The 25,664-nt window shown below is 38.1% G+C and overlaps 1 protein-coding gene across 1 annotated transcript in view; it reads left to right on the top strand.

Moving 5' to 3' along the window:
• The window catches only part of PLCL1 (phospholipase C-like 1), a 425,845-nt gene that overhangs the window by 316,258 nt on the left and 83,923 nt on the right, over positions 1 to 25,664 (top strand). The window contains exons 2-3 of the mRNA XM_006862003.1: positions 10,874 to 13,348; positions 19,300 to 19,503. Coding sequence (XP_006862065.1) covers positions 10,874 to 13,348; positions 19,300 to 19,503 — 2,679 coding nt within the window. The remainder of the gene's footprint in view (positions 1 to 10,873; positions 13,349 to 19,299; positions 19,504 to 25,664) is intronic.

Below are 25,664 nucleotides of genomic sequence, written 5' to 3'. Positions count from 1 at the left end.
TATATGACTGGGAAGGAGATGCCTCCTTAAGGTAGAGTTGACCTTAATGACGTACATAGAACAAAGCTTTTAGGAATTTACTTTGTTGGTGAGGCACAAGTCGAAATGAGAAGCACCAGCTACAAATGTCCATTAATAATTGGGACATGGAATGTATATGTATGAATCTAGAAAATTTGAATTCATCAAAAATGAAATGGCATGCATAAAGATTGATATCCTAGGCATTAGTGAGCTGACATGAACTGGCATTGGCCATTTTGAATTGGAAAATGATATGGTTTACTATGTCAGGAACAACAAACTAAAGAGGAATGATGCCCCATTTGTTGTCGAAAGAGCATTTCAAGATCTATCTTGAAGTACAGTGCTGTCTGTGATAGGATAATATCCATTCACATATAAGGCATACTAATTAATCCCACTCTTATTCAAATTTATGCACGCCACTAAAGCCAGTAATAATTAAACTGAAGAATGCAACCAGTTTCTTCAGAATGAACTCGACCAAACATGCAATCAAGTTGCATTGATAATTACCCATGATTGCAATGTGAACGTTGGAAACAAAATGGAAGGATAGGTAGTTAAAAAAAATTGGTCTTGGTGATAGAAATGATGCTGGTGATAACATGATAGAATTTTGCAAGCCCAATGACTGGTATGGCAGGATAAGCACTGGAATGCTAACTAAAAGGTCAGTGGTTCAAGCAGTTGTACCTTGAAAGCCCTATAGAGTCTTTATGAAGCAGAACCAACCTAAGGTACTTAACAACAACCATGATATGTTAATTGCAAACACTTTTTCCAACAACGTGAAGGTGATTGTCCTTTTGGGCCTCATCTGATGGAAGACACAGGAATCAAATCTACTACATCTGTTGGAAGAGAGGCTGGAGAAGCTCAATATATCACCAGTCAAAACACACTCAACATTTCTCAAACTGAAGAACTGAAGAAAAAATTCAAGCCTAAGGTTTCAATTTTGAAGGATTCTTTGGGCAAAATGTAAAGGAGCTCTGGTAGTGTAGTAGTTATGAATCGGGCTGTGAACCACAAGGTCAGCAGTTTGAAATTACCAGCTGTTTCACAGGAGAAAGATGAGGCTTTCTGCTCCCTTAAAGATTTACACCATCAGAAACCCTGTACAAGGTTGGAACTGACTCCATAGCACATAACCACCATTACCATGGACAAAATGTAGTCCTGGTGTGGGGCTGTAAGATAAGTACTGGATTGCTAATCACAAGATTATTATTACACACCCACAAGCTGCTCCTAAGTAACCCTATGAGTTACTATGAGTCGAAACCAATTCAAAAACACTTAACAACAATAGTAACAATAGACAAAGTATTGAAGGATGCGGGAAGCATCAAAAGAAGATAGAAAGAATACACAAACTCACTACCAAAATGAATTGGTCAATGTTCAATCATTTCAAGAGGAGTATATGATCAAGAACGATGATATTGAAGGAAGACATCCAAGCTGCTCTTAAGGTATTGGAAAAAGAACAAGTATCCAGGAACTGATGGAATAAAAATTGAAGTGGTTCTACAAACTACTCAAGTGCTGGAGGTGCTCATTATTTTATGTCAAGAAATTTAGAAGACAGTTACCTAGCTAATCAATTGGAAAAGATCTATATTTGTGCCCATTCAGGTAACCCAACAGAGTGTGGAAATCTTTAACAATATCAATTTTGCTGAAGATAATTCAAAAACATTTGCAGCGGTACATCAACAGAGAGTTGCTAGAAATCCAAGCTGGGTATGGAAGAGGATATTGAATAAGGGATACCGTTGCTGACGTCAGCTGGATCTTGGCTGATAGCAGAGAATACAAGCAAGAAGTTTATTTGTGTTTTAGTGACTGAGCAAAGGCAAGCAACTATGTGGATCATAACAATGGGTAACATTGTGAAGAATGAGTATTCCAGAACACTTAATTGTACTCATGAGAAACCTGTCCATAGACCAAGAGGCAGTTGTTCAAACAGAACAAGGGAATATTGAATGATTTAAAATCAGGAAAGGTGTGCACCAGGGTACCTAGTGCTCATGAAAACAACAGTCTAGAAATCAAATGACATATTGCATTAGGTAAATCTTCTGCAAAAGACTTCTTTAAAGTGTTTAACCAAAAAAGATGTCACTTGGAGGACTAAGGTGTGCCTGGCCCAATCCATGATGTTTTCACTTGCCTCATATGCATGTGAAAGTTGGACAATATAGTCAGGAAGATTGTAGAAACATTGATGCACTTGAATTATGGTATTGGAGAATATTGAAAGTACTGTGGACTTCTAGGATAATGAACACATCTGTTATGGAAGAAGTACAGCTAGAATGCTCCTTAGATGCAAAGATGGCAAGATTTTGTCTCTTGTACATTGGACATGTTGTTAGGAGGGACCAGTCCCTGGAAAAGAACATCATTCTTGGTGAAGTTGAGGGTCAGCAAAAAAGAAGTAGAATCTAAAGAGATGGATTGATACAGTGGCAGCATCAGTGGGCTTAAGCAGATGTGAGGACGTCCAGGACCAGGTAGTGTTTCATTCTGTTGTGTACAGGGTCAGTATGAGTCACAACTGATGTGATGGTACTTACCACCATAACAACAACAAAGATTTTTTTTGATTTCCTATGGTAGGAGGTCCATAGGGCAGGAGGTGACACCATGAGTAATCATTCTGGGTGACACACACCCTAGTGACACCACTGAATTTGGAAGTTTGACTGTGGAATTAATGGTATAACTCTGCAGTTGCAACCTTGCCTTGTTTGATATTGGAAGGCAGCAAATACAGCGGTGATAACCCTCTCCTACTTTCTTAATTCTTCTGTGAAGGGTTAGGTGCTAATGGGTTGGGTTTTCTTGCTCCTACTTAGCTACCAAACATGGGTGTGGACTTGGCATTAGCTCACTGGACAAGGAAAGTGTACTCATCAGTAATGAATTCCACTCCAAGTCAAGTATTTTTGAGGATATTCTCCTCCTGGATTACAACTCTATCTCTTTCTATTGTTCCTGTCTCATTTGGGGTCACCATCTCCTCCACTTATTATACTAAGTCTTCTACCTGGTCATCCTGATCTTCTACCGCAGGACCTTTGTACCTGTTATTCTCAGCCCTTCTCATGAATGCATCATTGTTTTAAAAGATACCCTCTCATCACGATTACCTTTGTTAAATTCAATAAATCACTTTCAGAGTTTATGTTCCAGTTGCCTATACTGCAGTATTCTCCAATTCTCTTCTTTGGCATCTGTGGAAATTCATGGCCCTTGTCTCTGACCTCTTAAACTTTCTTTTCTCTCTTTCTCTCTGTTTTTCTTTTTTTGTTGTTGTTTTTGGTTTCTTTCTACTGCCCATTCTCTAAGTATTAGTTTTCCTGTAGGTTCAGTTCCTTGTTGAACTGTTGTCTCTTAGGCATCTTTTTCATGTTGTTGTTATGTGCCATCGAGTTAGTTCTGACCCATAGCAACACTGTATAGGGTTTCTGAGGAGCAGCTGGTGAGTTTGAATGGCTGACCTTGTGGTTCAAACCACCTTTGCAGTCCAGCACATTATAGGACTCCATATTTATTCTGCAGTAGTGACATCCACTATTGGAGCTCTAGTATATACTTTTCTAGGGATTCTCACTCCTATATCCAATTTCCCATTGGATAGCTCCATATAGGTGGTCCCTAAGACAAACCTGTCAACAACCAGTTGCTGCCAACTCCACCCCCAAAAATCAAGACAACCTCACACTTATCACAGTAGAATTGTGCTCCATAAACTTTTGAATGACTGATTTGTCAGAAGTAGATAACGAGACCTTTCTTCTGAGGGCCTCTCGGTAGACTCCAATCTCCAATCTTTCAATTAGCCATAGTCATCTAAAACCCATTATGACCATAAGGAATCTTAATTCCTCTTCAGTTTCTTCTCCCCTGGTATTATGAAAGATTGTGTTTATAGAGTTTTTGTTAAAGTACTTGCGTCACATCTTTCTCTGAGAGAGAAAATGCCAATGAGAATTTCTGGGAACAAGTTTGTTAAATTGCCCCCAACTTTAATCAAATCTGTTTAGTTAGCTGTAAAGCTTTTACTGTGTGTAGGACACTCATTTAACCATGACTGCCATCCTATTCCTGACAAAGAATAAGCAGCAATGTAATAGAAAATAATGTAAAAATGAAAAAGTAAAACATTTTCACATTTTACCTAGTATTTTGAGAAGATTTCTAAGACTAGAAATGAATTTTTATAGCAGGGAGTTTAGATAGACTCTAAATTTTGCTGATGTACTAGAAACAATACTCATGGACAAATCAATATCTTGTTTCAACTAAAGAGTAAAAACATTTGTCTATTGCTTCGCTAGTTTTTAAGACTCTTCTTGAATCTAATGATTAAATTCTTTATAAAGTATTGATTAATTTAAGAAGAGAAGCATTTCAAAATTGAGAAGGATTATCTAGCAATGATTGTTGTTGTTTAAATGCTGTTGAGTTGGCTCAGACTCAGCTAGCCTGTCTAGGGTTTTCAAGAAATGACTGGTGAGTTTGAATGGCTGACCTTGTGGTTCAAACCACCTTTCAGCTAGCAGTCCAGTGCTTATCCTAAAGAGACCCATTGGTTGGTTGGTTGCTTTTGTGCCATGGAGTTGGTTCTAACTCATAGAGACCCTGTATAGGATTTGCGAGGTAGTAAATCTTTATGGGAGGAAACAGCCTCTTTCTCCAGTGGAATGGCTGATAGTTTTGAATTGCTGACATTGAGATTAGCAGCCCGACCCATAACCACTATGCTACCAGAGCTCCTTTAGAACCTTTATAAGTTTATAACTGAATAATTTCCTTTTCTTGTTTTACTGTTAAACGTGTTTAAATGTAACCCTCTCTTGTGAATTGATCACTTGAAAATTTAAACATAGAATGTTATGAAACAGAAAGGAATAATTCTTGGGCCTCACTGGAATTCTCGTATGAGTCCAAGTTTTAATTTAGAGGATAGGCAGAGTCATCACGATGTTCTATTCTTCCTAATAAATTGAAACTTTTTGTTGTTGTTGTAAGCTGCAAGAGAGAAGTTTTTGAGGAAGTTAGTGCTTCAGCTCCTTCCCCTCATTCCAGAGCAGGAAGTTTAGCCTTGAAAATAAACAGAAAGTCCTTGTACTTTGTCTTAGCTTCCTAGGACTGTTGTAACAAAGTACCACAAAGCAGGTAGCTTTAAAAAAAGAAACTTGATTTCTCAAGTCTAAATTGCCAGAAGTTCAGATCAACTCCTTAGCTGGGCGATGCTCCCTCTGAGATTTAAAGGGCCAAATGCTTTCTTGTTTGGCCAGCTTCTGGTAGCTACAGGAGTGCCTCGGCTTACAGCACAATTCTAACTCTACCTCCAATGTCATATGACCATCTTTCTTCCATGTGTCTGTCTTTCTTTTTCTCTTATATAAGGACACTCATCATATCTGAGTAGACATCCAGTATTACCTCATGATAACTGATGCCATCTTCAAAGACTCAAACAAGATCACAGGCATAGAAGTTAGTTAGAACTTCGGCATATCATTTTGGGGGACACAGTTCAGTTCATAGCATACTTTATAACAATCTTCCACATATCCTATGGTTATTAGAATCAATTTCATTATCGAATGAGTTAAAATTATCAAGAACACACCTGAACTGACAACTTTCAACTGACCATAAACAATTTTGATAAGTGCTCCACCACATCATCAATGCAGTCCGTGGTGTGGAGCTGTCGGGTAAGTATTGGACTGCTAACCACAACATTGGCAGTTCAAGCCACCAGTTGCTCCTTGGAAACCCTATTCAGGGCTGCTATGAATTAGAATCAACTTGACAGCACTTAGATATAACAACATCATCATCAAAAATGTTTTATTTAAAAATCTGTCAGTAAGGACGATCGATTAAGTAACACTTGAGCTTGTTTTTCAACTGGCAATATTCCCTTTCTGTTTGCCTTAACAGTTCCACCCTTGGCCATCAACCCTCCAAGATGTTCCTGAAGGGAATACAGATGTAGGGGAGTAAGGCTCTAGTAGGAAAGAAACTTTGAAGGAGATTTGGAATCTTCAATCCACAGACACATCTTTTACACTGGGTTCCACGGCCACTAAAACTCAGTGTGATTGTTCTCTGAATATAGACAGTTTTTCTCCCTGTGGCGAACTAGAGAAATAATCAGAATCTGAAACTTTTCTAGCATATTTTAAATTGAAATAATCTTGGCTCTAGCCACCAGCAGACAAACTTATTATTTGCTTGCATGTGCTCTGCCAGGTTTATAGCTCATTTGGGGACTTGTAATAACTTTGGCTTCTGTACTTCTTGAGATGACAACTGAAGATCATTTCTTTTTACTGGTTCTAAGTTTTAAGGCATTTTGGGACACTTTTTGTAATCATGTTGGAGGTCAAAGCAAGAAACAAATACTGTGGGGCAGGTGGATTTTTGTCTCCTAGATTCAATTATATGTATCTTAAGGCTTATTTTACTAGGAGGCAAAGTCTTGATTTAAGGAGCTATCACACAAGAGAGAGGCTTATAAGAGAAAGCTATTCGACAACAGTAGTTTGTCCTTAGAAATAAACATTGGTTGAATCCAAAACTGGAGTGTTTAACTGTGGAGAAGACGGGTGTAATGACCACATGCAGGACACAAGAACTGTATGTATACATTCAAAGAACCAATGATTTCCCATTTAAGATATGCTAGGAACTATTAAATGTTTTATAACTTTGATGACAATGACCCTTTTTGGAACATGATCTACTTATATAAAAATAATTTTTAATTTAAAAGCTCTCAGTTTAAATGGCTAGTCAGTTGGCTAACTTAGAGCTGAATCAGTCTGATTTGCCAGCACAACGGACAGATTTCCTCTTTTTATAATTTGGTAGATTAATCCCATCTCAGCAATGCCATTAGAAAAATATACACAAGTATCTAATATTTCTGAGCATGTGGGTTGTGACAAATTTAAATTTGTTTTAATAGTACATCTGCGTGTAAACAGCTGAAGATTTATAGTTGTTTATTAACTTAAGGATGAGGAAATGGACCACTATGGGCTAATTAAAAATAACAACTCTCAGGAAACACAGGAGCTAACTTGTTAAATGCCAGGACACTGAGAGGCAATGTTCTGTAATCTAAATTGGGTAATTTATATCTTTGTCACTTGGAGATCTGATATATATTTGAGTCAATGAATCATCCCACCGATATCCCATAACTAAAGCAAATTTTGTTTCCTTTTCACAGGCTGAGTTTTAGCCAATTGAATAATAAATCATCTTGCCTTTTCCTGAATCACAGGCAAGGGAGGCTCTTACAGGCAGAATCATAGCTAGATAAGGCCCTATAGAAGAGATTCTACCTTGTTTTAAAACAATACCCAGATTTCTTTGATTATACAATTCAATGTTTGAAATCATAATACGACTTTAAAAAAATATTTTAAATTTGTCACTGGAAAGTTGTCTTAATGCTCACAAATCAGAAATGAAGTAAGTCCTTGATGATGCCCAATATCCTGGCCAGTGCCTACAGATGGTTCTACAGTGACCAGGCATCTGAGGAGATGCTTCTCTTCCTTAAACAAGAATAACCTTACAAACAACTTACAGTTTACCAGATGCATTCACATGTATTTTCTCTTTTAAATCTCACACTAACCCTACTATCCTCATGTAGACCATCCCCCAAACCATCCCCAGTGCCATTGTATTGATCCCAACTCGTGGTAACCCTAGAGGGGTAGAATTGCCCCAGAGGGTTTCCAAGGCTGTGCCCTTTACAGAAGCAGACTGCCACATCTTTCTACCACAGAGCAGCTAGTACGTTCAACTGTTCATCTTTCAATTAGTGTACAAATGCTTAACCACTTGTGCCACTAGATTTATTAATTATTTTTGATTCAGAAATTCAGATTCAGAGAAGCTAAGGAACTTATATAATCTCAGATATCTAGTAAATGGAATAATCAGTTTGAGGCTTGTTATTTTTTCCCTAAAGACAGTGTCCTTTGTATTCTACATTTTGCTGTCTCTTTGGTACACTTATAAAGTGGTGTGCTATAAGCATGGGGGTGTCCATGTGGCATGGGAGGATAAGCACTGGACTGCTAACCACAAGGTTGGTGGTTTAAATCCACTAGTCACTCCTTGGGAACCCTATACAAGGTCTCTATGTGTCAGAATCAACTCATCAGCACTTAACAACAATAACAGCATAAACATGCATTATAGTTGGCTTTTGGGAAATTTGTTTCTGGAGAATATCTCAATTGATGATGTAATTGGGAGCTTTATTAACTTAGTCTATGCTCAGAACACATCTCTGAGTGGAGCAAATAGTTTGCCCTTGACTATTAACCAAAATATTGTCAGTGAATCCTACCCAAAGCTGCTGCGAAAGAAAGGCCTGGTGCTGCTTCCATGGAAAGTATGTTATTGTTATGTGCAGTGGAGTCGGTTGTGACTCATAGTGACCCTACACAGGGTTTCCGAGGCTGTACATCTTTACGGGAGCAGACCGCCTCATCTTTCTCCCGTGGAACCACTGGTAGTTTCGAACTGCTGACCTTGTAGCTCACAAAGTATAGCCAAGAAAATTCTGTGGACCAGAAGTGGTTCTGCTCTGTGATGCACAGAGTCTGTATGAGCTGAAATTGGCAGGACAGCACTTTGTTTATTTGTTTTTCTAATGGTCCAGAGGGAAGTATAAAGACATAACCAGTCTTCAGGAGCATCATTCAGATGCTCAGTGTAAATGAGTTGGGAGTGATAGACATAGCAGATAGTCTGAGACTACAGCGGACTCTACCATTTTATAATTATGAGTAATCAGAGTATTCAGACGTGTTTGTAAGAAAAATGATAGCTGATAAGGCCTCCATTCACTCTAGAAGGACAGTCACAAGCAACACATAATTTCTGCTTTTCTGTGACACTAATCCGAAGGGATGAAGCTTGATCCTCTGTAAAATGGACTGAGACGACTGGAACTCTGTGTGACTGACTTGCTTGTCTAGTGTTGCTATAAAAGAAATACCACAAACTTCATTTTCTCACAGTTTGTTGCTGTTGCTAAGTTTTGTCAAGTCGGTTCTGACTCATAGCGGTCCTGTGTTTTTAAGGAGCGGCTGGTGAGTTTGAATCACTGACTTGTCCATTGGCAATCCAGTGCTTATTCTACAGTTTAAAAGACTAGAAATCCAAGGGGTGCCAATTCTAGGGAGAAGCCTTTCTCTTTCTGTCACCTCTGGAGGAAAGCCCTTGTCGCTTCTGCTTTCTCATTCCCTGGGGATGTCCATGGGTCTGTTTGCCTGTTTAATGCTAACTGTAAGGTTGGTGGTTCCCACTAGCTGCTTCTATATAAGGTCATTATTCATCAACTGACTCAAGGACAGGTAACAATAAAAACAATTCAAGAAAGATTAGCTCAAATACATCATTCATGAATTCTGCCTCAACAATGTAACAGAGAAACCATTCTTAAATGGGATCATAATCACAGGCATAGAGGTTAGGATCTACAACATAAATTTGGTGGGGGGGGGAGGGAGGAGGGGAGGGTGCATGATTCAACCTGTAGCAGTGACTGAGAGCCAAGAAACTTCCAGAAATGGATCAAGGAGGTATTTGCAAGGTGCATGGAAGAGTTAGGTAGAAAATGGACCCTTGTAGTATCTAATAGTCATTCCAGGGAGGGGTGCTGATCAAAATGGGAGAGAAAACCTGAGGGTTTACATAAAGATACTATTTTTTTTTTTTTTAACAAAACAACAAACACTTATGTATCATGTACAATGTACCAGACAGCATTCTATTAACATGAAACTTTTTTTACACTTGCTGTTGTTAAGAGCTGTTGTGTAGAGTTTCCAAGGAGTGGTGAATTTGAACCACCAACCTTGTAGTTCAAATGACCTTGTGGTTCAGTGTTTATCCTAAAGCACTACACCAACACTCTTTAAAAAAAAACAAACAAACTTTAGCTTCATGTAAATTCAAAAAAAAAAAAAAATTGCTATAATCTTTGCTCAAATTCAGTGAAATAGTTATTAAATAGGTGGCAGCTCATTTATCATAATGTTCCCTGTGAAATCGTCTGGACAAAGGCTTTGGAATTTAAATTAAATTAGGAGAAACATGAGTTAGCGGGAAGCATCCAAATATGTGTTTAGTTATAAGTCATGCCTACTAGTAGCATTATACTGAAAGTCAGGTGTGAATTCCCAAATGGGGTCACTTAAGGGAACCTTCAGTCAAATGATACTCATTTAAGCTATTGTTAGCTCTAAACTTGACTTCAAGACGTTTAATTGTTATATTTCCAAAAAGTGCTTTTTAGTTAAGCTATTTTGTAAACCCTTTTTGGAATATAAAGTATGTTAAAGAAAGTTTTAAGTGAGATCTCTTTAAAATGTTGGAAAGTATAAGTGGAGAAAACTTTTAAAGATATTTAGCTTTATTTCTTTTGTATACCTACAGGACTTGAGCTAGGATGTTAGTTAAAGCATCAGCAAGTAGAGATTGTTAAGAAATATGATTTGATGAACAGATAAGAGTGATCTCTGATCACTTCATCACTGATCTTATTTTAAAGGAACACAAAAGCATTTGAGAAATCATTTTTCCTTCAACTTTATAATACTCATTTTGTGGCAATTTCTCTTTTCTTAGACAGGAAACATAAATTTTAGACCAGCTAAAATAACCAGATAACCACATAACTGGATAACCACAATAGAAAGGAACCCGAGGGCTTTGCAGAGTGTTCTTGAACATGTTCATTTTCTACAGAACATTGATTCCCTATTTTCAAATTATTTTCCAGGATCCTGCAAACCAAAAATGTGGTGGAAGAAAGAAAACTGTGTCTTTCAGCAGCATGCCTTCGGAAAAGAAGATTAGCAGTGCAAATGATTGCATCAGCTTCATGCAAGCTGGCTGTGAACTGAAGAAAGTTCGGCCGAATTCTCGCATTTACAATCGATTTTTCACTCTGGACACAGATCTCCAAGCTCTTCGCTGGGAGCCTTCCAAGAAAGATCTGGAGAAAGCTAAGCTTGATATTGCTGCCATAAAAGAGATCAGACTGGGGAAGAACACGGAAACATTTAGAAACAATGGTCTTGCTGACCAGATCTGCGAGGACTGTGCCTTTTCTATACTTCATGGGGAAAACTATGAGTCTCTGGACCTTGTTGCCAATTCAGCTGATGTAGCAAACATCTGGGTGTCCGGATTACGTTACCTGGTTTCCAGAAGCAAGCAGCCCCTTGATTTCATGGAGGATAACCAGAACACACCAAGGTTCATGTGGCTGAAAACTGTGTTTGAAGCAGCAGATGTTGATGGCAATGGAATTATGTTGGAAGACACCTCTGTAGAGTTAATAAAAAAACTCAACCCTACTCTGAAGGAATCCAAGATCAGATTGAAGTTTAAAGAAATTCAAAAGAGCAAAGAGAAACTGACGACCCGTGTGACAGAAGAAGAGTTTTGTGAGGCTTTTTGTGAACTTTGCACCAGGCCAGAAGTCTATTTCTTACTTGTACAGATATCTAAAAACAAAGAGTATTTGGATGCCAATGATCTCATGATCTTTTTAGAAGCTGAGCAAGGAGTCACCCACATCACTGAGGATATGTGCTTAGACATTATCCGGAGATATGAACTTTCTGAAGAGGGCCGTCAGAAAGGATTTCTTGCCATTGATGGCTTCACTCAGTATTTGTTGTCACCAGAATGTGATATTTTTGATCCTGAGCAAAAGAAGGTCGCCCAGGATATGACTCAGCCTTTATCTCACTATTACATCAATGCCTCTCATAACACCTATCTGATTGAAGACCAGTTCAGGGGGCCAGCAGATATTAATGGATATGTTAGAGCTTTGAAAATGGGCTGTCGAAGCATTGAGCTTGATGTAAGTGATGGTCCCGACAACGAACCAATCCTTTGTAATCGAAATAATACGGCAACTCAACTTTCTTTTCGAAGTGTCATAGAAGTGATAAATAAATTTGCCTTTTTTGCTTCTGAATACCCACTCATCCTCTGTTTGGGGAATCACTGCTCCCTACCACAGCAGAAGGTAATGGTTCAACAGATGAAAAAGATCTTTGGCAATAAACTCTATACAGAGGCACCAACGCCATCTGAATCTTACCTCCCTTCTCCAGAAAAACTAAAAACAAAGATCATTGTGAAAGGAAAGAAGTTGCCTTCTGATTCCAATGTATTAGAGGGGGAAGTAACAGATGAAGATGAGGAAGCAGAAATGTCTCGAAGGATGTCAGTAGACCAAAATGGTGATCAGAAACAAATATGGCTCTGCAGGGAGCTCTCTGATTTGGTATCTATTTGTAAGTCTGTTCAGTACAGGGATTTTGAACTGTCTATGAAAAGCCAAAACTATTGGGAAATTTGCTCCTTTAGTGAAACAGAGGCCAGCCAGATTGCAAATGAATACCCAGAAGATTTTGTAAATTACAATAAGAAGTTCTTATCAAGAATCTATCCAAGTGCCATGAGAATTGACTCTAGTAATTTGAACCCCCAGGACTTTTGGAATTGTGGCTGTCAGATTGTGGCAATGAATTTTCAGACTCCGGGTCCAATGATGGACCTTCACACAGGCTGGTTTCTTCAGAATGGAGGGTGTGGTTATGTTCTGAGGCCTTCTGTCATGAGAGATGAAGTTTCTTACTTCAGCGCAAATACAAAGGGCATCGTACCCGGGGTTTCTCCTTTAGCTCTTCATATCAAGATCATCAGTGGCCAGAATTTCCCAAAGCCCAAGGGAGCATGTGCCAAAGGGGATGTCATAGATCCCTATGTCTGCATAGAGATTCATGGAATTCCTGCCGATTGTTCAGAACAAAGAACTAAAACTGTACAACAAAACAGTGATAATCCTATTTTTGATGAAACTTTTGAGTTTCAAGTTAACCTACCTGAGCTGGCCATGATCCGTTTTGTGGTTCTAGATGATGATTACATTGGGGATGAGTTTATAGGACAATATACAATACCATTTGAATGTCTGCAGCCCGGATATCGACATGTCCCCCTGCGCTCTTTTGTGAGTGACATCATGGAGCACGTAACCCTTTTTGTTCACATAGCGATAACTAACCGGAGCGGAGGAGGGAAGGCACAGAAGCGCAGCCTTTCGGTGAGAATGGGGAAGAAAGTTCGGGAATATACCATGCTCAGGAACATTGGTCTCAAAACCATAGATGACATCTTTAAAATAGCAGTTCACCCCTTACGAGAAGCCATAGAAATGAGAGAAAACATGCAGGTAGGAAAAAAATCTCATTACTTACCTCTTCTACTCATACATTTTTTTTCTTCTTACTTCTTTTACTCTTAAGCACTGTTTTTAAATAAAATTTCCCAAACCCTTCACAAATGATCAGAATGTTTGTATAAATTTACGTACCATTGAATCAAGTTTAATATTGCCTGTGATAAAGAAGATATATTTTTAAGTTTTTAACAGAGATGATATGCTAAGTTTTCCAATCAGTCGCATATCAACATAAAATCAAATGCTATTGTACATTAAATATCCCTATTATGTAGCCAAATCATGTATATAAATACGCACATGAAAAAGTAGAATGTAAATATATGTATATAATATGTAAATTACTATCTATACACACCTACATATAATTTACAAGTGTAATCTATAAAATATTTACAGATTTGAACATGAAAGATAATGTGAAGCCATACTTAAAAAAAAGAAATACAATGCCTAATAAATTAAGTTGCTTAAATATATAACAATGGTAATAATAAAGATATTGTTGTTGTTGTTAGGTGCCATTGAGTCGGTACAGACTCAGGGACTTTATGCACAGAAGGACAAAACACTGTCCGATTCTGGGCCAACCTCACTATTGTTGCCATGCTTGAGCACATTGATGTTGCCTCTTGGCCAATCCATCTCGTTGGGGGTCTTCCTCTTTTTTCTCTGACCCTTCACCTTACCAAACATATCATTCTTCAGCAACTGGTTCCTCCTGACAATATGTCTGAAGTATGAGAGATGAAATTTGGCCATCCTGGCCTCAAGGGAAGAAAGACTCTGGCTGCACTTCTTCCAAAACAGATCTGTTGATTCTTTTGGCAACCCATGGCACTTTCAATATTCTCCTCCAACACCATAACTCAAAAGCATCAATTCTTCTACAGTCTTCCTTATTCACTGTCCAGCTTTCACATGCATATGAGGTTATTGAAAATACCATGGCTTGGGTCAGGTGCACCTTAGTCCTCAAGCTGACATCTTTGTTCTTCAACACTTTTAAAAGGTCTTGTGCAGCAGATTTGCCTAATGCAATACGTCCTTTGATTTCTTGACTGCTGCTTCCGTGAGTGTTGATAGTTGATCCAAGAAGAATGAAATCCTTGACAACGTCAATCATTCCTCCGTTGATAATAATGTTGTTTATTGGTCCAGTGGTGAGGATTTTTGTTTTCTTTACATTGAGATGTAATCCACACTGAAGGCTGTGCTCTTTGATCTTCATCAGTAAATGTTTTAAGTCCTCTTCACTTTCAGCAAGCAAGGTTGTATCATCTGCATATTGCAGGTTGTTAATGAGTCTTCCTCCAATCCTGATGCCACATTTTTCTTCATAAAACCCAGCTTCTTGTATTATTTGCTCAGCATACAGGTTGAATAAGTATGGTGAAAGAATACAACACTTTCACAGACCTTTCTTAATTTTAAACCATTCAATGTTCCCATGTTCTGTTCGAACAAGTGCCTCTTGGTCCATGTGCAAATTCCTCATGAGCATAATTAAGTGTTCTGGAATACTCATACTTTGCAATGTTATTCATAGTTTGTCATGATCCACACAATCAAAAGCCTTTGCAAAGTCAACAACGCACAGGTAGACATCTTTCTGATATTCTGTGCTTTCAGCCAAGATCCATCGGACATTAGCAATGATATCCCTTGTTCCATGGCCTCTTCTGAATCTGGCTTGAACCTCTAGAAATTCTCTGTCAATGTATACTTGCAGCAATTTCTGTATTACCTTCAGTAAAACTTTACTCACATGGGATATCAAAGATACTGTCTGATGATTCCTGCATTCCATTTGGTCACCTCTCTTTGGAATGGGCGCAGATATGGCCGTCTTCCAATCAGTTGGCCAGATAATTCTTTTCCAAATTTCTTGGCATAAATGAGTGAGTGCCTCCAGCATGGCCTCACTTTCTTGAAAGATTTCAATTTTTATTCCATCAATTCCTTGAGCCTTGTTCTTTGCCAATTCCTTCAATGCACCTTGGACTTCTTCCTTCAGTATCGTTGGCTCTGGATCATATGCAACCTCTTGAAACATTTGAACATCAACCATTTCCTTTTGGTACAGAGACTCTGTGTATGCCTTCCATCTTCTTTTGATGCTTTCTGCGTCATTCATTAATTTGCCCAGAGAATCCTTCAATAACGAACACTGAGGCGTGAATTTTTTCTTTAGTTCCCACAGCTTGAGAAGTGCTGAACGTGTTCTTCCATTTTGATTTTCTGACTCCAGATCTTTGTACATTTTGTTGTAATACTTGGCTTTATCTCCTCGAGCTGATCTTTTAAATTTTCTGTTCAGCTCTTGTACCTCCTCATTTCTTCCATTTGATTTAGCATCTGTATGCTGGAGAGGTAGTTTCAGTGTCTCTTCTGACATCCAGTTTGACCTTTTCCTTCTTTCTTGTCTTCTTAATGACTTTTTGCTTTCTTCATGTATGATGTTCTTGATGTCATCCCATAACTCGTCTGGTCTTCTGTCTTCAGTGTTTAATGTATGAAATTTGTTCTTTAGATGATCTCCAAATTCAGGTGGGATATATTCAAGGTCATATTTTGGCTCTCGTGGACTTGTTTGCATTTTCTTCAGCTTGAATTTGCATATGAGCAATTGGTGGTCTGTTGCACAATCTGCTTCTGGGCTTTTTTTTGACAGATGGTATGGAGCTTTTCCATCTTCTCTTTCTGCAGATGTAGTCAATTTGATATCTATGTATTCCATCTGGTGAGATCTTATGACATCTTATGATGTCTAAAGAAAGTGTTTGAAATAAACAAATCATTGATTTTGCAGAATTTCATCATGTGATCGCCAGCATCATTTTCTATCACCAAGGCCTTATTTTCCAACTACTGATCCTTCCTCTTTGCTCCCAACCTTTGCATTCCTATCATCCGTAATGATCATTACATCTTGATTGCATGTGTGATCAACTTCAGATTGAAGAGGGTAGAATTATTCTATTTCATCCTCACTGGCTTTAGTGGTTGGTGAATAAATTTGAATAATAGTGGTATTAATTGGGCTTTCCTGTAGGCGCATGCATATTACCCTATCACAGACAGCATTGTACCTCATGACTGATCTGCATATGTTCTTTTTGACAATGAATGCAACACCATTCCTCTTAAATTTGTCATTCCTGGCATAGTAAACCATGTGGTTGGTCATCAGATTCAAAATGGCCAATACCAGTCCATTTAAGCTCACTAATGCCTAAGATAATGATGTTTATATGTTTCATTTCATTTTTCACAATTTCTAATTTTCCTTTATTTGGTCAAACATTTAATTATTTCACCCCTAATGCAACAGATCCATTTTGGAAGAAGTGCAGCTAGAGTTCTCCTTAGTGGCCAAGATGGCCAAATTTTGTCTTTCATACTTCAGACATCTTGTCAGGAGGAACCAGTCACTGGAGAAGGATATCATGTTTGGTAAGGTGGAGGGTCAGAGAAAAAGAGGAAGTCCCCCAATGAGATGGATTGGCCAAATGGCAGCATCAATGGACTCAAGCATGGCAACAGTAGTAAGGTTGGCCCAGGATCGGACCTTGTTTCGTTCTGCTGTGCATAAGGTTGCTATGGGTTGGTACCGACTCGATGGCCCCTAACAACAACAACAACGATAATGCAATGGCTGGAAATGCAGTTGCCTTGGCATGGCCAACGCAAATAAGTTCATGGGTTGGTTTGAACCACAATATCAGCAGTTCAGGCTCACCATCTGCTCCTTGAAAAACCTATACAGGGTCGTTATGGTTGGGAACCAACTCAATGGCTTTTATCAAGAATAACAACAACATATGGCCTTCAGTCTGGGAATTCCCCAGCCCTGGTTTGCAGTCTCAGAAATCCTACATGGTTGCTGTGAGTTGGAATCAATTTAATATCAGTGGGGTTTGGTTTTGGAGTCTTCTCTTAGATGTGTGGTTTAATGGAAAAACAACAACAACAACAAACATGGTTCTAGATTAAAACCCATCTCAGTGTGATCTTGAATAAATAATTTCAGTTATCTGATAATAAACAATTTTCTCCAAATAGGGTAAGAATAAACAACACAGAATAAAATTATAAAAATTATTAAATTAGAACATACATACATTTCCCAACTCTGAAATTGAGAAATTTAATATTTGTTTTCTTCTATTCATTAATAGTTATAATTGAGAAATGTTTTCAAACTTTTTTCAACTCTATCTACCTAAAGTATATTTAATATATTTATTTCAAGCTAATATTGTCAAGAAACAATCAAGCCAGAAATATTTACTAAGTACCTGCAATTTGCAAGGAAGTGATGCATGACAGAAACAGTAGCAAGTTTATGTATGAGTGCAAAATAGTAGGAGAATATCATTCTATTTAATTGATTTATTCCATTAATTAATATAGTAATCCTCACCAAAAAATCCCTACTTTTAAGATAGAAACAAACTTGAAGAGGTTAACTAATTTCCCTAATATTGCAGTTAATAAATAATAATGTTGGATTTCAAATCCAGGGCTGCCTAGTACCAAAACTCATGATCATGCATATGTTTTAGTTACATGATGTAGAAACTCAAATTCACCACTTGGTGAAAACCATTTATATTACTTCATGGAGAAGAAATTCTAGGCTAGAGGTAATATCAATCAACTTTGAATAGTGGGAAAGTGTTGGTCTATAAATCAGATAAAAATATGTAGGTTATAAGCATTTAACTTGAGGTTGGTTGCCTTGGCCACTGTTTTAAACACAGACTCCAAATGTCAGTATCCATAATTTAATTTTCACTTGATGTAACTCTAGAATGATTACAAATACATACATGAGGTTAGTTATAAATCACACCACTCATCTATCATAAAACCCAAAAAAACCAAACCTACTGCCATCGAATCAATTCCTACTCAGAGTGACCTTATCGGACTGAGAGTTGCTCCATAGGTTTTCTGAGGCTATCCATCTGTATGGAAGCAGACTGCTTGAGGGAAAGATGGGTTCAAACTGCAGCCTTACCATTAATATCCCAATGCTTAATCCACCACACTACCAGGGCTTCTGGGTCTGAATCTGTTACAAACCATTCATACATCTAACTTCGTATATGATAAATAGATGTTTCTAAATAATTTTTAATGTATCTTTCAGATAATTGATATTTTATATTTAAAATACATGTTAAGTAAAGTTGGTTATAAGGTAATGTTTTTTCAGGCAGGATGGATAACTTAGCTTAAGAGCATTTCAACATAATGTCTTTGGGGTTAAGGATGATTTGGAAGCTAACCATTAAGAACATGAACACCATCACTGTCACTAAATTCATGAAATACATAGTAGGTTAGGCACTGTTCACCCATGAATAGGATGTAAAATAGTTCTAATTCCTATTCCAAGTGAGTTGTTTTTAAGAAGGACAGATGTAACTTTATATGAAATATGTTTGCAGTGTGTGTGTCTGTAGGTGTGTCTGTGAGGTGCCTTTCTGATGGGATGACAAAGGATACTCTAGATGGTAAGTCACATGGGGGATGGGAAATAATAGCAGTCTGCTAGCTTGAAAGGATGAACCCTAAGGAGATGCCTTCCAGTGTATAGTCACTGACATTACATTTTCATGATCACCATGATCCAAATCAACTAAGGTATTCACTGCCAGCCCATGCTAATTTGTAATGTCGGTGTTCTCTTTTGAAAAACACTGTGTAGTCTTGGGGAACAATCTGCTTTGTTTGATGGTATGTTTGTGGCAGTTGCCCAACATTGAGAAAGATGAAATGTAGTAGTGAGTTAGCTCTCGGACACACGTGATCTTTTCATCCCAGTTCTCCGTGAACTTTCTGAAGTCTGTTTGTCTATGGGTATCATCTGTGAAATGCTGTCGCGCTATGCCATGTGGCCAGAATTGTGATTCTATGTTTTTTTCCTACAGAATGCCATAGTGTCTGTTAAGGAGCTATGTGGACTCCCTCCAATTGCCAGTCTGAAGCAATGCCTGCTGACCCTGTCCTCTCGGCTCATTACCAGTGACAATATGCCCTCAGTCTCACTAGTGATGAAAGACAGTTTTCCTTACTTGGAGCCTCTGGGGGTGATTCCAGATGTGCAGAAAAAGATGCTAGCCGCTTATGATCTGGTAGGAAATTGTGGCCCTATATTTCTTACTTGTCTGTGGGGGAAATTACTAATAGTAGGGAATATTTTGTGGAACTCCAACGTGTAACACAGAACGTGTGCTGGGAGTACCAGGGGAAAGCCTTATGCATTCAGCTTCCCAGAGTCCTTGCGGAGATTTTTGAGGCTCTTTCTTGAACCCAATACTTCAGTGATAGCAAATAGAAAATCTCTGTTTTTCTAAAAACGTTTAAATTCTTTATCAAGTCCTCTAAAATCTATGCAATTTCTCATCATCTAATATCTTTTGTTATTGTTGTTAAGTGCCGTTGATTTGGTTCCAACTCGTAGGGTTTCCAAGGAGTGGCTGATGGGCTTGAACCACCGACCTTTCAGTTAGCATTACAGTGCTTATCCTACAGTGCCTACAACATATTAATTTAATGATTTATCCATAAAGACTAAATTTATGTCTCAATGCTGCCTTAAAATAGTTGAGACAAAAATTTTCTCTGGAATCTTGATTTCTAAACTAATACTGTTCTGTGATTTTTGTGAATATACACCAGAGTTTATGTATTAAATAACCTTAAGGATACCTATATTTTTGCATCTCCTAATGGAATCCTGTTGTGGCATTGTAGGATAAGCACTGGACTGCTAACCACAAGGTTGATGGCTAAAACCACCAGCTGATCTTTGGAAAACCTGTACAGAGTTGCTATGAGTTGGAACTGACTACATGGAGCATGACAACAACAACAATTCAATAAACAAAATTAAGGGAAAATGGAAAACATGTATAATATAGGCAAGTTGTTTCCAACTCATAGCAACCCTGGATAGGGTCTCCAAGGTGTTCAATCTTCCAGGGAACAGAAAACCTCATCTTTCTTCTGCAGAGGGGCTGGTGGGCTTAAACCACAGATCTTGTGGTTCACAGTCCAGTGCTTATCTTATGGATTATAAATATCCTTAAAATAAAAGGATCTCTTAAAATCAGTCAGAAAAAAAAATAGGCAAAGCCTCTTATATTAGTCAGAGTTGAGTTCAACTGTCTGTAACAAAAATGCAAACTAATTATTACTTAAAAACACAAAGTTTTAATCTCTCACATAATAATCTGGAATTTGGCCACCCAATGCTAGTAAAGTTGTTGTTGTTTTTAAGCGCCGCTGAGTCAATTCCGACCCTTAGTGACCCTGTATAGGGTTTCCAAGGAGCAGCTGGTGAGCTTGAACCACCGAACTTGCAGTTCAAATGACTTTGAAATCTGATGCATTAACTTAATAAGGTACTTCTGCGAAATTCTTAGGCATCCACAATCCTTTGGGCATGCTTTTTCACCTTCTTAATGGTGTAGCCCTTATCCTCATGGTCCAAAATAGCTGCTGAAGCCCCAACCATAATAGCTGCATTTCAACTGGCAAGAAATCGAAAGAGGAGAAGAAAGACATATCTCTAAAATAGTATAAATCACTTTTGCTTGTTTTCTATCTCCCTGGAGGTGACACACAGATTTACCTGCAAAGGAGAATGGAAAATATCTCCTATTTCATGGGGTTATGTGCTCAACCTAGAGTCACCTCTTCTGTCACTGAGAAAGTAGGGGAGCATGGATATTAGAAGACAACAAACAAGCTTTGCTACAGAGATGAACAAGAAATTCAAGTGCTCTCTCCACACCCAAAATAATGAAATTGTAAAAAGATATTTAACCTTACAGTGGGTTTTGAATATTATTATTATTTTTTAATGAAAGAAATATAGTGAGATATTCCCCACCTCCTCAAACAGGCTTTTTTTCTTTCTTTTAAAAAATAATTCCTCCAATAAAGTTTGTAAGGAAATGAACACTTGTGTCCATCTATTTCTATGGGAAAATAAATTGATACCATTTGGGGAGAAAAGTTTGGCAAAGTGATTTAAAATATTTATCTCATTTGACTGATGTGTTTCCTTTCCAGGGACTCATTCTAGCCAACTGAGATATACATAAATATTTATGTTAAAAATGTTTAATAGTAGAGAGATTTGTTAAATAAAAGATTTATTATTGTTAAGTTCCATCAAGTTGATTATGAATTATAGTAACCATGTATAAGATTCCCAAGGAGTGGCTGGTGGATTTGAATCACTGACCTTATAGTTAGCAATCCAGTACTCACCCTAAAGCACCACAACAGGATTCCAAATAATATAAGAATCTATATTATGAACTCATCTGACACTTTGTCATATTGCAGTGGCATGTGTGTTGCTGTGATACTGAAATCTATGCCACCAGTCTTTTAAATACCAGCAGGGTCATCCATGGTAGATAGGTTTCAGCTGAGCTTCCAGATTAAGACAGACTAGAAAAAATGTGATATGGACTACTTTTGAATATTTAGCGCTGAAAGCCTTATGAATAGCCATGGAACACTGTAAAATACTGCCAGAATATTGAATATTGAAGCACTATGAATAGCACCAGAATTTTTTCAGATATACTGACAAAATTAACTCCTCCGATTGGAAGGTATTCAAAATACTACTGGGGAATAGCTGCTACTCAAAATAGAGTTGACCGTTGTTGCGGACTGTGTAAGACTGGTCAGAGGTTCGAGGCCCTAAAGGCCCGAGTGTAACAAATGAGGCCACTGGCAGTTAATGGCAAATTGTTTTTTATCTTAATATTGTTACATGTATTAATTTAATACACGGAGTTCTTGATAATCCACAGATAAATTTGATATTTTCCTAAAGCGAGACTAAAGGTTGCAAGGTTAAGCCTTTCCCCAAAGGATTAACTAAAAATATCTTAGCTACTTCTCGGTTCTTTCTTCTATAGACACAGAACCCATCCTCCCTAATCCTTTTCCAGGTGCAGCCCATTCACCTGGGCTGCTCGAGTCCTCCTGCAGACCTGGCTCAGGAAGCCGAAGCAGCGGGACTCGGCCCAAGCTTTTGTCATTACTCTCACCTTCCCCCCCACCTGAGCTCAGGGCCTATAGATATGTTAATTGGGCCTGAGAATCCAAGTTGCTGGCCTGGGATTTGAGCCAGTGAAGTACGATGTAAAGCTACCTGAATGTCTGGAAAAGTACGGATTTTAGCTGTACCTTGCCTAAGTCCCTCCCAGGTTGATGTGAAGCTCCTCCCCTGAATAAAGCAGAGGCCCGGGCCTCCCCAGGTGTGCATTACATGTTGGAGGGCATGCAGTAAAGATTGCAGTGCATTACAGGCTGGAGACCATGCGGTAAAGATTGCAAGGCAGTGAGTTGCTGCCTGCAGAGGCCACGATGCCTGTACTCCCAAGCCTGCCCACCAGTGATGTATCCACCCTGGCTTTGGGGTGCCTCATTGTCTCTCTCTTTGTCTCTTTCTGTTTATTCTTGATATATTGTTACCACCGTCAGGTATCTCCTCCTCGTGAACCGAACCCCTATGTCGAGGCAGGTCCCCGGCAGACCGTGATGACAGGACTAGAGTAAAGCTTTCAGGACTTTTGTTTGCTGATGGGACACAACTCAGATGAGCAGAAACAGCTGTAAACATCCATTAATAATGGGAATATGGAAAGTATGAAATATGAATCTAAGAAAATTAGTAGTTGTCAAAAATTAAATGGAACACATAAACAATATCCTAGGCATTAGTGAGCTAAGATGGGCTGGTATTGACCATTTAGAATCTGACAATCATATGGTTTACTTTGCGGGAATGACAAATTAAAAAAGGAATGGCGTTGCATTCCTCATCAAAAAGAACATTTTAAGATCTATCTTGAAGTAAAATACTGTCTGTGATAGGCTAATATTCAAACACCTACAAGGAAGACAAGTTAATACCAGTATTGTTCAATTTATGCACCAACGACTAAAGCCAGTGATGATGAAATTGAAGAATTCAATCAACTTCTTTGATCAAACATTCAAACATGATGTATTAATAATTACTGATGATTGGAATACAAAGATTAGAAACAAAGAGGAAAGATCAGTTGTTGGAAATTATGGCCTTGGTGATAGAAATGTTGCTAGAGAAAGCATGATAGAATTTTGCAAGACAATGACTTCTTCATTGCAAATACCTTATTTAAACAACATAAAAGAATACTATATACATGGAGTTCACCAGATGGAATACACAGAAATCAAATTGACAATATCTGTATGAAGAGACATTGGAAAAGCTCCATATCATAAACCAAAACAAGGCCAGGGGCAAACTGTGGAACAGACCATCAATTGCTCATATACAAGTTCAGACTGAAACTGAAGGTTCTTAAAACAAGTCCATGACAGTCAACGTAGGACCATGAATACATCCCACCTGAATTTAGAGATCATCTCAATAACAGATTTGATGCATTAGACACTAATGACCGAAAAACAGAAGAGTTGTGGGATGACATCAACAGCCTCATACAGGAAGAAAGCAAAAGGTCATTAGGAAGACAATAAAGAAGGAAAAGACCAAAATGGATGTCAGAAAAGACTCTGAAACTTCATCTCCAACATAGAAATGCTAAAGCAAATGGAAAAAATTAGTAGGTAAAAGAGTTGAATGAAAAAGTTCAAAGGTAGCTCAAAAAGACAAAGTTGAATAATATAATGAAATGTGTAAATACCTGAAGTTAGAAAACCAAAAAGGAAGAATAGGCTCAGCATTTCTCAAACTAAAAGAACTGAAGAAAAATTCAAGTCACGACTTGTAATGTTGAATAATTCTATGGATGAAATACTGAATAATGTGCAAAGCTTCAAAAGAAGATGGAACGAACAATCCGAGTTACTGAACATAAAGAAATGACCTATTTTCACCCATTTCAAGTGGTAACATGATTAAGAGCCAATGGTAATGAAGGAAGAAGTCCAAGGTGCACTGAAGACACTGGCAAAGAACAACACTCTGGGAATTGATGGAATACAAATTGAAATCTGTCAACAAACTTATATGCAGCACTGGAAGCTCTCACTCATCTATGCCAAGAAATTTGGAAGACAGCTACCTGACAATTGATTGGAAGATATCCATAATTGTGCTCATTCCAAAGCAAGGTAACCCAACAGAATGTGAAAGCCATTGGACAACATCATTAATATAACATGCCAGTAAATTTTTGCTGAAGATAATTCTAAAAGGATTGCAGCAGTATATCAACAGGGAACTGCCAGAAATTCAAGACAGGTTCAGAAGAGGACATGGAACAAGGGGTATATCATTGCTGACATCAGATGGATCTTGGCTGAAAGCAGAGAATACCCAAAATATGTTTACATGTGTTTCTTGACTCTCCAAAGACTTTAGACTGTGTAGATCATGATAAGCTATGAATAACATTGCAAAAAATGGGCATTCCAGAACACAGTTGTATTTATGAAGAACCTACTAAGAGGCAGTCGTTCGAACAGAAAAAGGGGAAACAGAATGGTTTAAAATTAGGAATGCTGTGTGCCAGGGTTGTATTCTTTCACCATACTTATTCAATCTGCATGCTGAACAAATAATATGAGAAGCTAGTTATATGAAGAACATGGCATCAGGATTGGAGGAAAACTCTTTAACAACCTGTGAAATGCAGATGATGCAACCTTACATGCTAGAAGCAAGAAGAATGTAAAATACTTACTGATGAAGATCAAAGACTGCAGCCTTCTGTGTGGGTTGTACCTTAATGTAATAAAATAAAAGTCCTCACCACTGGACCAATAAGTAACATCATGATAAGTGGGAAAAAAAATTGAAGTTGTCAAAGACTTTATTTGCTTGTATCTACTATCAACACTCATGGAAGCAGCAGTCAAGAAATGACAGGATTATTGCATTAGGGAAATCTGCTGCACAAAACCTCTTTAAAGTGTTAAAGGGCAAAGATGTCAGTTTAAGGACTAAAGTGTGCTTGACCCAAGTCATGGTATTTTCAATAGCCTTGTATGCATGTGAATGCTGTACAATGAATAAGGAAGACCTTAGAAGAATTGATGTATTTGAGTTATGGTGATGGAGAAGAATATTAAAAGAACTATGGACTGCCAAAAGAGCAAACAAATTGTTGCTGGAAGAAGTACAAACAGAATGCTCCTTAGAAGCCAGGATGGCAACACTTCATCTCTCACACTTCAGACGTGTTATCAGGAGGAACTAGTCCCTGGGGAAGGAAATCATGTTTGGTAAAGTGGAGGGTTGGGAAAAAAG

This window comes from Chrysochloris asiatica, unplaced genomic scaffold (genome assembly GCF_000296735.1).
Source record: "Chrysochloris asiatica unplaced genomic scaffold, ChrAsi1.0 scaffold00045, whole genome shotgun sequence".
NCBI classification, from domain to species: domain Eukaryota; kingdom Metazoa; phylum Chordata; class Mammalia; order Afrosoricida; family Chrysochloridae; genus Chrysochloris; species Chrysochloris asiatica.
Note: the sequence above shows the minus strand (reverse complement) of the source record. Positions and strands in the feature narration are given on the sequence as shown.